This window comes from Triturus cristatus, chromosome 2_2 (genome assembly GCF_964204655.1).
Source record: "Triturus cristatus chromosome 2_2, aTriCri1.1, whole genome shotgun sequence".
NCBI classification, from domain to species: domain Eukaryota; kingdom Metazoa; phylum Chordata; class Amphibia; order Caudata; family Salamandridae; genus Triturus; species Triturus cristatus.
Window position 1 is genome coordinate 12888133 of NC_140582.1, and position 13136 is coordinate 12901268.

The following is a 13136-nucleotide window of genomic DNA, read 5'->3' on the forward strand; positions in this document are numbered from 1 at the left end:
TTATGATTTTGAATGTCAAATCCGAAGTTGAACTAATTCTGCCCACTATGTCAGTATTTCCAGTTAAGGGTGAATTATGTGTAAGAAAAGTTGGTTCCATACACATGGGCCATAGCCAATGCGTTACTACAGTAGAATATAGTGATCAAGGTAAATCTTCATTTAGAGCTTCTCGCCATTCTTACTTTATATGTGGTCAGACGGCATATATGCGTCTGCCTCTAGATTGGGATGGTACCTGTTACATAGCATTCCTTTTGCCACCTGTTTTCCTAGCTCCCCCTGATTATTATCGAAATGTTCATTTAGTACACAATAGAGAGCAAAGAGATCTCCCAGTTGTCGATTATACTGAAACAGCATGGGACAAGTATGTAGATTTCAATAAAGGTATCTTTCCCTATATAGGTACAATATCAAATAGTAAGCTGATACGCAGACTCACCAAGACTCTTGAAGCTGTAGTAAACGAGACTATAGCCGCCCTAGGCAATCTGACAGAGGAACAATCAGTGATGAGAATTGTTGTTCTCCAGAATCGTCTTGTCCTTGACGTCATCCTGGCCGATAGGGGCGGAGCTTGCAGGGTCATCGGATCCAGCTGCTGCATATTCATACCAGAAAATTCGCCATCTGTATATAAAGCTATAACACGCCTTCATAAGATTGTAAGCCAGATACACGAGAATCCAGGCACTTGGACGTGGTCCGGGTGGTTTTGGAGTGTGATATCAGCCTGGGGATGGAGAGTTCTATCCTTCCTAGGTATTGGCCTTCTTATGCTCTTCAGTTGTTGTTTATGCCTACAATGTGGACCAGCGATTTGTGGTCTGTGTGCCACATCGTGTATTCCACATCAAGGTTTTCGTTCAAAATACCGGAAGAAGAAGGAAGAAGAAATGATGCTCCATGAGCAAATCAATGGAATGATGAAGATTGATGTCTCGTGAAGGGCAAGAAGGGGACAAGGAGGGAATGTGGAAATGTGGATTTTCCTGATCAGTTATGTCCCCTATCTTGGACCCCAACGGTTCTATATGCATGTTACAAGTACATGTATGTTCCCTCCAGTTCCAGTTTCTAAGACGCAAACATATGTGTGTCTACCGTTGACATGTTCTCTGTCAGATCCGCCATCACAGGGTTGGATATTCGATTCCTAAGTATGAAAAGCCACCGACTTTATATGGCTAAGTTACTCCATTTTTACAGTTCAGGCAAGTAGGCCCGATTCTGTCCTCAAAGCCTTTCCCTGCTCTCTGTCTTTGACAGCTTCAGCTTGAGCTCGCATCTGTATCCATGAACTTTGTCCTACTCCCTGTGCAGCTAACGGTGACTGCCTCGGCCAGTTTTCGCCTGTCTGCCAAGAAGTTGTATTTCACCTTCGAATTATCTATTTTACTCTTCAGCCGATGCATTCCTGTCCAGTGATTTAGGTAAACATTTCCTTTAGCTCACAAGCAAAGGACTCAGCCTTTCCGTCCTCCTGCAAGTGATTCATAGCCCTGTTGCCATGGAAAGTTTTCTATCCCTCGCATCTCATATAGACACTTAGACGCTTGTACACGCACACAGTCAGTATAGAATAGATTCTGTCCGAGAGTTCTTCCTTGTGGATAACATAGTTCTTCAAACATAGGATGTTAGATATGATTTGGGATTAGGTTGACTTGACCCCAGACTTCTCGTCTCCACATGTAGAGCTAAATGTCAAGTCCCCTTCACCCCCTAGTTGCACGTCAATTACACGTCATGCTGCCGCGCGCGCATCTATGCCAAGTATTATCTTATAGATCCACCTATGTCTGATAATTCTAACCAATCATGTTTCTTTTATTCCTTATTACGCCTAGTTTCGATTATGTCACTGTTTTGTCACTTTTCTTATCAAATGTTACGCCTTCTACATTCGTTTCATTGTAATGCACTTATTATAAAAATACATGTCTGTTAATGAATTATTGTACTTCACTTCCTGAACCCTCGTGGTGACGGAACCTGAAGGCCGCGACTCGAGTCGGCCATTTTGAATGGAATAAAGCCCATTAGAAAACCTCTTATACCACGGATTCTGCCTCTTGTTATTTTGAGCTATTTACTTTATTTTAAGATTCCGTATGAAATTCAGTCCGGTATTTTTATTTACCACACCCCACCCACCCACCCCAACCCTGCTCCCACCCCCCACCCACCCACCCCAACCCTGCTCCCACCCCCCACCCACCCACCCCAACCCTGCTCCCACCCCCCACCCACCCACCCCATCCCTGCTCCCACCCCCCACCCACCCACCCCATCCCTGCACCCACCCCATCCCTGCTCCCACCCCCCCCCACCCACCCCATCCCTGCTCCCACCCCCCCCACCCACCCCATCCCTGCTCCCACCCCCCCACACCCACCCCATCCCTGCTCCCACCCCCCCACCCACCCCCATCCCTGCTCCCACCCCCCCACCCACCCCCATCCCTGCTCCCACCCCCCCACCCACCCCCATCCCTGCACCCACCCCCCACCCACCCCCATCCCTGCTCCCACCCTCACCCACCCCAGTCCCCAGTCCCTGCTCCTACTTCCCCACCCACCCCAGTCCCTGCTCCTACTTCCCCCACCCACCCACCCCAGTCCCTGCTCCTACTTCCCCCACCCACCCACCCCAGTCCCTGCTCCTACTTCCCCCACCCACCCACCCTAGTCCCTGCTCCTACTTCCCCCACCCACCCACCCTAGTCCCTGCTCCTACTTCACCCACCCACCCACCCTAGTCCCTGCTCCTACTTCACCCACCCACCCCAGTCCCTGCTCCAACTTCACCCACCCACCCACCCCAGTCCCTGCTCCTACTTCCCCCACCCACCCACCCCAGTCCCTGCTCCTACTTCCCCCACCCACCCACCCCAGTCCCTGCTCCTACTTCAAACCACCCACCCACCCCAGTCCCTGCACCTACTTCCCCCACCCACCCCAGTCCCTGCTCCTACTTCCCCCACCCACCCACCCCAGTCCCTGCTCCTACTTCCCCCACCCACCCACCCCAGTCCCTGCTCCTACTTCCCCCACCCACTCCAATCCCTGCAATCACACCCAACCCCAATCCCTGCTCCCACCCCCCCACCCCAATCCCTGCTCCCACCCCCCCACCCCAATCCCTGCTCCCACCCCACCACCCCAATCCCTGCTCCCACCCCACACCCCAATCCCCACCCCCCACCCCAATCCCTGCTCCCACCCCCACCCACCCCAGTCCCTGCTCCCACCCCCACCCACCCCACCCTGCTCCTACCAACCCCAGTCCCTGCTCCTACCCCCACCCACCCAGTCCCTGCTCCCACCCCAGTCCCTGTCGTTGCGGCCCCTCCACCCACCCAGTCACTGCTGCCCCTGTCGCTGCTCCTCCCCCAACCCACCCACCCACCCACCCCACCCTGACGTTGCTCCACCCCTACCTACCCACCCAACCTGTGGCTGCTCCAATGCCCACCCACCCCAACCTGTCGCTGCTCGAATAAACCACCCACCCTCCCCAATCCCTCCTCCCGCGCCCACCCACCCTCCCCAATCCCTGCTCCCACGCCCACCCACCCTCCCCAATCCCTGCTCCCACGCCCACCCACCCTCCCCAATCCCTGCTCCCACGCCCACCCACCCACCCCAATCCCTGCTCCCACGCCCACCCACCCACCCCAATCCCTGCTCCCACGCCCACCCACCCACCCCAATCCCTGCTCCCACGCCCACCCACCCACCCCAATCCCTGCTCCCACGCCCACCCACCCACCCCAATCCCTGCTCCCACGCCCGCCCACCCACCTCAATCCCTGCTCCCTCGCCCGCCCACCCACCCCAAACCCTGCTCCCACGCCCGCCCACCCACCCCAAACCCTGCTCCCACGCCCACCCACCCACTTCAAACCCTGCTCCCACGCCCACCCACCCACACCAAACCCTGCTCCCACGCCCACCCACCCACCCCAAACCCTGCTCCCACCCACCCACCCCAAACCCTGCTCCCACGCCCACCCACCCCAAACCCTGCTCCCACGCCCACCCCAAACCCTGCTCCCACGCCCACCCACCCACCCCAAACCCTGCTCCCACGCCCACCCACCCACCCCAATCCCTGCTCCCATGCCCACCCACCCACCCCAATCCCTGCTCCCATGCCCACCCACCCACCCCAATCCCTGCTCCCATGCCCACCCCAATCCCTGCTCCCATGCCCACCCACCCACCCTGTAGCTGCTCCCACAGTTGCTGCTCACCCCCACCCACCCCTGTCGCTGCTCCCCCACAGTCGCTGCTCACCCCCACCCACCCCTGTAACTGCTCACCCACCATCCACCCACCACCCCAATTGCTGCTCCCCACCACTCCCTGCCGTTACTCCCTCCCACCCCTCCCTGTCGCTGCTTCCCAACAAATATTGCTGCTCCCCAACACCCACCCACCCCTATCGCTGCTCCCCAACATCCACCCACCCACATCGCTGCTCCCTCGCTGCTCCCCCACCCTTGTCGCTGCTCCCCCCACAGCTGTTGCTACGCCACCCCAAACCTGTCGCTGCTCCACCCTTGTCGCTAGTCCACCTATGTCGCTGCTCTACCGATGTCGCTGCTCGCCCAACACCCACCCACCCTTCTTGCTGCTCTGCCGCCCACCCACACACCCGTCGCTGCACCCCACCTACCACTCACTGCTGCTGTTCCCCCGCTCACGTCGCTGCACCCCCTAGTTACCCACCCAACCCTATCGCTTTTCCACCAGCCCACCCATGTCGCTGCTCCCTACCCACCCCTTTCCCCCTTTCGCTGCTCCCCCATGACCCCTGGTAATGCTCCCCATGTCACCTGTCGCTGCTCCCCATGTCACTGCTACAGCCACCCTCCCACCTCTGTCACTATTTCTGTCGCTACTCAACCCCCGACGCTGCTCCCCATGTGTCTCTGCTCGTTTCTTTGCTCCCCTGACCACTCACCCCTGTCCCCCACTGAACCTTAGCACTGAGGAATCCAGGCATACTTTTCAGAAGTTGTAGATAGTGTAACTCTAGAGGAGAGATTCAAGCTATATTATACTTTGTTTTCTGGTTTTGTGCTTTAAAAGTATTTTTAGCCATACGTGTTTTTTAATTGTGAATAAAAAACAAATGTTTTTTCACAGAGTGTCTGAAGGAAAACTGCAATACAATTTCACCAAGCTTGATGATTTTATGGATCTTCTCAAAGAGAATGGACTGAAACCAGGTACATTTTGCTTCCCTTACCCCTTATGCACAGATAAAATTTAGGTCTAAACACCAAAGTGGTTTGATGCAAACAGTGAGATTTCAGATCAAACAGTAAGATGGATGAACAATGTCAGAAAATTAGCTTAGTGTATATTGTCCCACACATTTTAGGTGTTACTTCCTATTGTGATTACAATTCAAACTCAAACATGAAATTGATAAGCATTCAGGGTTGATGTCTGATTGTATTGATACATTCAACAAGCTGACATGAGGCTACTGAGGATGTTTGTGACCCCTTTAGTGCAGAGAACTGCGTCACATTCCTCTTTGAGGTCGCTTAATTGTCTAGCAGTGGGCAAGTGTGCTATTTTTGTATATCTGATAGAGGCAACTAGCCGCAGATACCTTACTTTAGAATCTCCCCCAGGCGCCAGACTGGATCCAGAAACTTTTCCCAACAGTATGTCCGTGCGCCGGCAGAGTGCGTCGAGTGACTCCGCAGTGACGTGGTCTCTGTATCTGACGTCAAACGTCAGCGGGGTTCATATACCTCCTCCTCTGGTGCGCTGATGTCAGTTCCTTCTTTTCTGCTTTTACAACGCAGATCCGGAGCAGAATTCAGGCCCTTGTTGGGCCTTCCTCTGTTCTTCATTGACAGGATCGATGTGCCAACACGATGTCTTCTGGGTTTAAACCCTGTCGTTCCTGTGAGAGGCAGATGTCGATCACGGATTCTGTCTGCTTGTGGGATCTGGGTAAACACCACGACTCTGCCGACTGCAGCTCTTGACAGCGTCTCCGGCCAAGGGCATTAAAGGAACGCCGTATGAAATTCCTCGTGGCATGGGTTTAGGATGGATCATGGCATTGTTTGTCTGGGAGAAAGGTTGAGGAGTCGCTGAAGTAAGTTGGACGTCTCCTCGCCCCATCCAGTTGCGGAGGCCTCTTAAGTGACCCTTCGCCTCCCCAAATATCCTAAAGCCAGGGCAAGCTTAGGTCGGATTAAATTATATTTTCTTTCACTCCAGTTTGTCTTCGACTCACCAACTTCCTCTGGTGCAGGTCTCAACCCCAAAGAAGTTGGGAGTACCGCAGCTGCATCTTCACCGGTGGCTTCAGCCTCGGCCACAGCTAGCCCCTGAATCCTTGAGCGGATTTGACACGGCTCTGGTGCCCAACCCTACGGGGCTCACACCTTTGGCATCAGTGTCTCTTCAGCTTGCGACATCGGCAGCGCCGTTCGATACGGACCCTATTGCCATTTCCGACATCGAGTTGACGCCACAAGGACGCCGGACGGCGTCGAGTGCAGCGCCGCTCATTGTAGATCCTATCATTTGGACCTTATTCATTCTTTACAGGGGTTCTCTGTGGGTAGTTCTCATTTGGCAGGTTTAGAGGAGTATGTGGGGCAAACTCTCTTGGGTGTTCTTGCTTTGTAAGAAAACTGGCTGACTGATCTGGGGGGTGCTGTTGTCCTGCAGTCGTCTCCAGCCTTGGACTTGCTCTCTCCTACTGGCATTGCAGCGGAGGTTCGTTCCTCTATGTCAAAGGTTCTGAGAAGGGCAGCTGCAATTTTGCATTGCCAATTCCCTTCTGTGCAATAACTACTGAGCCCCTGATGCAGGTTCTCCATCATGGTGAGATGAGAGCTGTCCCGTTACTCCCCTACAACAAGTCCCTATTCGACATACTATTGAGGACTTGGGCACAACCTGTCACAGGGCGCCTGTTGACTGGGCAGTGGGCCACAAGCATCGCCCTGCCCCATGAGATCCTCCCTGCTTCTTACGCCTTCCCACGACTGAAGGATTGGAGGTACAGACTGCTACTGCATCGGCAGACACTTCTGTCCTTCCGGTGGCTCACCCTGGCAAGGACTCCAGGTGGTTGGATAATTGTGGTCTGAGTCGCTTCTTCTTTGCCAGTGCGGCATTGTGTTCTCTAGATACTGCCTGCGTTTTAGGCAGAATGTCTCATGCTCTATGGGACTCTGTTGCACAGCACTTGCCCTCGGTGTTGGAGGAAGCTAGACAGGAGCTCCTCCAAGTAGCGTAGGATGGCCAGTAAGCCGCCAAATTTGTTATTAGGTGTAGTATGGACACCACCGATTCTGTCAGTAGAAGTATGGCTCAAGCTAGGGCGCTACGCTGGCATGCTTGGCTGCAACAATTGGGATTGTCAGAGCCTGTCAAAGATACTCTTCAAAATATGCCATTTGATGGTATCCATCTCTTTGGAGAGCATGTTGATTCAGCCCTGCGTGTCTGTTCAAAGCCAACTGACCTGATCAATCGACCTGATAGGCTAATCCTTGTGTTTGGTATTCGACCTCTGAGCGCTATTCTACCAATCTGAGTTCTTCTTGTTTTGGTTAGGTGCCACCAGCACCAATTTGAGATAACAGAATGATTCTGTTTGTTACCCTGCACTCCTTTTTAGGAAGTTCATCTCTATTCCACTTGAGGGTTTCAAGGTGGTAGCGCATGGTTAGTGCGATCGTTTCCTTTCTCCTAAGTTGTCAGCAGCAGATACAGCTGCTTTCTTCGTAAGGGTCTCCTAACGTCCTATTAAGTTGAGCCTTCATGGTGTTTCCTATGCCCTATGTAGGGTACCTCTAGTAAGCTTTCGTCCAGCGGTTCTGCTTACATCATAAATATGTTGCAGATGCATGTCTATTCCCTGCATCCCTGTATAGGAAGACAGGTTATTCACCTTGCATAGGCATGCTATATGTATGTATGCTCTGCATCTTCAGATGAGTATTGCATTAAGGTATGGATATTATTTGTAATTGTATCTTGTGGATATCTATCCTTTTCTTGACCTATTGTATTTGTTTTCGTGTTTTAGCCCTTTAGGCTTTCCTGGTGTGATGTCTCTAGGTTCCTTCATCACACTCTTCACATACGATTGTAGATGTACCGCTGGTGAGTACTGGCTTTTTTCTGCCCATATGGCCTGATGAGGTTCTCTACCCCATATGTACATTTGACCATACCTTAATTTGTTACACACATACCTATCTTCAGGCTTGTGTATGGATGTCTATAGTGGCCCATTTCTTAAGGTATTGACTCTTGTGCATTGTCTTCTGTGTTTTTCTTGCACAGTGACACTGTCCAGCTGTTACTACTTCAGTGGGACCGCTGGTAGATGGAACGTTGCCTCCTGTGGTTGGCACAGTTAACTGCGGTCTATCAGGGCCCTGGTGATCCTCCCTACTTCTGTGGGCTCCAAGTTATGCACCAGAAAACTCTAACTTATGTTCTGGGTTGCCTTTTCTATGGTTACCACATGCCTGTGCTGTAACCTTACACTGCATTTTCATGCTCTTTTTGCCTTTGGAGTGCTGTAACGCTGTGCCTTACTCTTTTTGCCTCCCTTATTCAAGAGAGTTATTTTTTCTATTGGGCGTTCTTACTGGCTATGATGGTTTCTCAACCATCACTTGAAACACCGACATCGGTGGGCATTCGCCTTACGTGCCCCTGGTCACTGGCTAGTGACCTAGACTCTGTCCCCTCTGCTTTCAGGTTCTTCTAATCTTCGATCCAGGCTTGGATCACTTCGGACACTTTGCATCTTCACAGCAGCAGCACTTCTTCACCAGCTCCCATTGAAATCGACGACGCGACCCAACACCAAAAGACACCTATGCATCCGGCTTCCCTGGGTGAGGTAACATGAGTACTCTGGTGCTCCCGTAGGTGCTGGCCGTAGAACTTCCTAAGTCCAAAAGGGTTTGGTCCTGACTCATTTCTAAGTGTTCCTAATCTTTAAAAATCTAACCGCGACTTTCCCTATAGAAACTAACGGGAGCTCGTGGCTGTGTTCACACACTGCACATGGCCCCCGTGGGTCCCCTGTGTCACTACCTTGGATGGTTCCTTGGGGTCCCAGCGATTCTACAGGCTCTAGGCCTTGTGTCTAGTTAAGTTGTGGTTCTTATACCACTATTTTAGTATATGGTTTGGCTCACAATGAAACCCCTCAATATGCAATTCATGGGTGGCCCAAGTCTCTTGGAACATAACTACGTCTTGGTCCAATATTAAACGCAGGCGGTCCTGATCACCAAGCCTTGACTGGAGACCTGCTACGTTCCAGCATAAGACACTTAAATCAGTGTCAGCTTTAGCCTTATTTATAGGTTGCTGGACAACGGGCATGTCGGTGTGAGCTATAGGTGCAGTACCTGAAGAGTTTTCTGCATGTTGTGGTTGATCTACCAATAAAGATGATTGACTATTTATAGGTTGCTGATCAACCGGCATGTCAATAAAGGCTACTAGTGTGGTGCCTAGGGGATTTTCTGCGTGATGTAGTTGGTCCACCAATAAAGATGGTTGTCGATCCTGGGCATCCAGATTGGAAAGGGCCTGACACATATTGGTTACCAAAGGCAGCGCATAGACATTCCTATTGAGTGTATATTGTGGTTTGTAAAAATAACCTAAGGGGAGCACACAGATACAAGAGTTTTGTGTAAATGGTTATATGTATATATATATATATATATATGATATTATACATTTTGTATTGTATTGTTTAGCCCCAGGATACATTGTTAACCTTTGTGTTTCCCTGCCTCTTGCGCTGTTGAGTGAAGTTCTTTCCGTAATGTAGCATACCATAACTCTGAGCCCGTAATTCAAATCACAGGTCGAATACCGGTAAACCAATCTATATCAGAATGAACATCACGGGGTCAAAGAGGTCTCAGCTCAACGCGAAGTTGGTTTGAACAGCACAATTTTAATACAAATTAATGCATTTACATGTCTTGTTTTATACATTGAGGGGTTTATTTTTCTGAGAGATTAGCGCTGTTAAAATCTGAAACAAGCTGGCAATTTATTCCTCCCATGTACACGTTCAGACACGCATTATGTTTATCCCTGGATCAATGCAGGCTGAGGAAGCATTGTGCTGAGATATGCTTGGTTGAACTTTTCAATTTATTAACAACGTAAATTTCAATAACGTGTGATCATTTGTACCAGCCGCACTGTTCAGTTATTTTGTCAGGGCAATGTTTAAATAACATAACGGGTCTGTCCTAGAGCAAGACCTAAAATGTAATAGTATTTTCTTTGTTTATGTGTGCCTTTAGTGGGAAGGGCTATATATACTTACATGTATTTGGCACCAATTTGATTGACAAAGGCTTCTGCCAAGCCGAAACGTGTCCCTCCTGGGGAACCGAGAAAATTAAAAGGCCATATTCCTGCAGCTTTGAGTTCGAGCCTTCTTCTTTGTTGAAGCAGGATTGTATCATATATATATATATATATATATATATATATATATATATATATATTACCTACTGGCGGTCGCCAGTAGGTAGTTATAGTTAGGACCACGTTTCCATAGGAAAACCTCAACATTCTATTTTGAATAACTTTGGCGCCGGTCGACGAATCCTCGCAAATTTCTCAAAATAGGTGGGGCGCTACGCTCCGCTCCTACCCTGAAAGTCTCGGGGGGATCCGTCAAGCGGGGGCTGAGATAAAAGGGGGGTCCCAAAACGCGTTTTTCCCATGCATTTTTCCATAGGACCTTTAGAACGAGCTACAGCCCGAACGGCTGAACAGAATTACTCAAAATTTGGCAGAGAGGTAGTCCCTAGGTCAAGGAAGTGCCTTTTGTAGGTTTGGTGTAAATCTGTTCAGTAGATTCTGAGAAAATAGCCTTTAAATCAATATATATATCTGAGCCCGCTTACGGTACGCTTACCGTACGCTTACGGTAAGCGTACGGCGGCGTGCGCGATTCTGATTGGCTGTTAGATCTTAGTAAACATTCGAATCGGCCGAAACCAGGAAGCGGCGGCCGCCATTTTGTGTATTTCACTCTGAAAAAAAAGAGTGAAAACAAGGAAAGGGGGCAATGAGGAGAGTTACAGACCCCCTTACATTTGTGAGGGGGTCAAAGAAGGACTGTAAAGTACAAAGAAAACATTTATTGATTTTAAAAAAAATCACGGGGTACGCGTACGGTAAGCTTACGGTAAGCGTACGGTAGAAAAAAAAAAAAAAAAAAAAAATGAAAATCAGATTTAGTGTTTAGATATTAGGGGGCTCCAAAAAGAGCCATTGTGTTTATGAAATGATTTTTTAGTGGTACCTACAAGTAAGTACAGATTTGTTGACGTGCTTTCTTGCTTTGTCATTGCACCTCGTGCCCACCGTGCGTGCACGGCACTAACTGCGTAAAGTGGGCACGCGGTGCGCGAAGCGCACCGCGTGCTCACTGTGCGCGCACGGTGCGCGAAGCGCACCGTGCGCGCACGGAACGAACTGCGTTAAGTGGGCGCGCACGCCACGAATGGCGTAAAGTAACTTAGCATTTAAAAAACCGTACAAATTCACTGAAAAAACCATAGGTTTCACACACGTTATAGTTAGGAATTAGCATTTAAAAAACCTTGCAAATTCACTGAAAAAAACATAGGTTTCACACATGTTATAGTTAGCGGAAATTTTACTGATAAAAAACCAATGAAATTCCCCCGTTATAGTTAGTGCAGGCAACTATAACTCACGCGACCGCAATCTTCTGCTGATGACATATGTGTCTTTATGAAAAAAAAATATTTGTAATATATGTATAGCTAAAAATGTATGGAAGAAGACATGGGCAAATAAGTGTCTAAATACAGTATTAGCATCAGCAGAGGATTGCGGTCGCGTGAGTTATAGTTGCCTGCACTAACTATAACGGGGGAATTTCATTGGTTTTTTATCAGTAAAATTTCCGCTAACTATAACATGTGTGAAACCTATGGTTTTTTCAGTGAATATATATATACATACATATACATATATACAGTTACCAGCATGCACACCCTCACCTCCACAGACTACATTCTCCTCGGAGACCTGAACTTCCACCTCGAGAATGCAAACGACAGCAACTCCACAACCTTGATCGACAACCTCGGACTCAAACAGCTCATCACGGCACCCACCCACTCCGCCGGACACACCCTCAACCCCATCTTCTCCGCCAGCAAACACGTCACCTTCAGCCACACCACTGAACTCCACTGGACCAACCACCACTACATCCACTTCTCCTTCGAGAAACACACCGCGCACAACCAACCACAACGAATCCCACACTGCAGCTGGAACTAAGTCACCGAAGACCAGCTTATCAACACCCTCGCACGAGGCCCTCCATCCAAGCCCTCAGACACCAACGCAACGGCCCACAACTTCTGTCAATGGATCGACGACTGCGCCAACACCCTCGCCCCGATCAGGAAACCCTCAAACAGGCGCACCAGCACGAGAGCCATCTGGTTCAACGCCGACCTCCAGACTTCCAAGCAAACCTGCCGAAGACTCGAAAAGCAGTGGCGCCACGACCAGACAACCACGCAACCCTCATGAACGCCAGACGCAAGCACCACCAACTCACCCGATCCACCAAAAGGACCTCCTTTAAGGAGCGCTTCGAAAACAACGCACACAACAGCAAAGACCTCTTCAACATTGTGAAAGAACTCGCCACCCCCAGCTCCAGCTCCAATGACATCCCGCTGTCGCAAGAACTCTACGACTCCCTGGCCACCTTCTTCCACAGCAAGATCGCAGACATCCACAACAGCTTCGACACCCAGACACCGACGACAGACGCCGACACCCACCAAACACACCGACCTCCTGCTCTCCTGGAACAACATCAACGACGAAGACACCATCAAAATCATGAACACCATCCACTCCGGCTCACCTTCAGACCCCTGCCCCCACCACATCTTCAACAAAGCAAGCTCCATCATCGCACCCCAACTCCGGAAGATCATCAACAGCTCCTTTGAGACCGCTACCTTCCCGGAGAGCTGGAAACACGCCAAGATCAACGCCCTACTCAAGAAACCCAAGGCGCACCCAAAG

At 50.3% G+C, this 13136-nt stretch overlaps 1 protein-coding gene across 1 annotated transcript in view; it reads left to right on the forward strand.

Annotated features, from left to right (window-relative positions):
• The window catches only part of IDUA (alpha-L-iduronidase), a 1533398-nt gene that overhangs the window by 173997 nt on the left and 1346265 nt on the right, over positions 1 to 13136 (forward strand). Inside the window, exon 3 of the mRNA XM_085640933.1 lies at positions 5160 to 5242. Within this exon, the coding sequence (XP_085497059.1) occupies positions 5160 to 5242 (83 nt within the window). The remainder of the gene's footprint in view (positions 1 to 5159; positions 5243 to 13136) is intronic.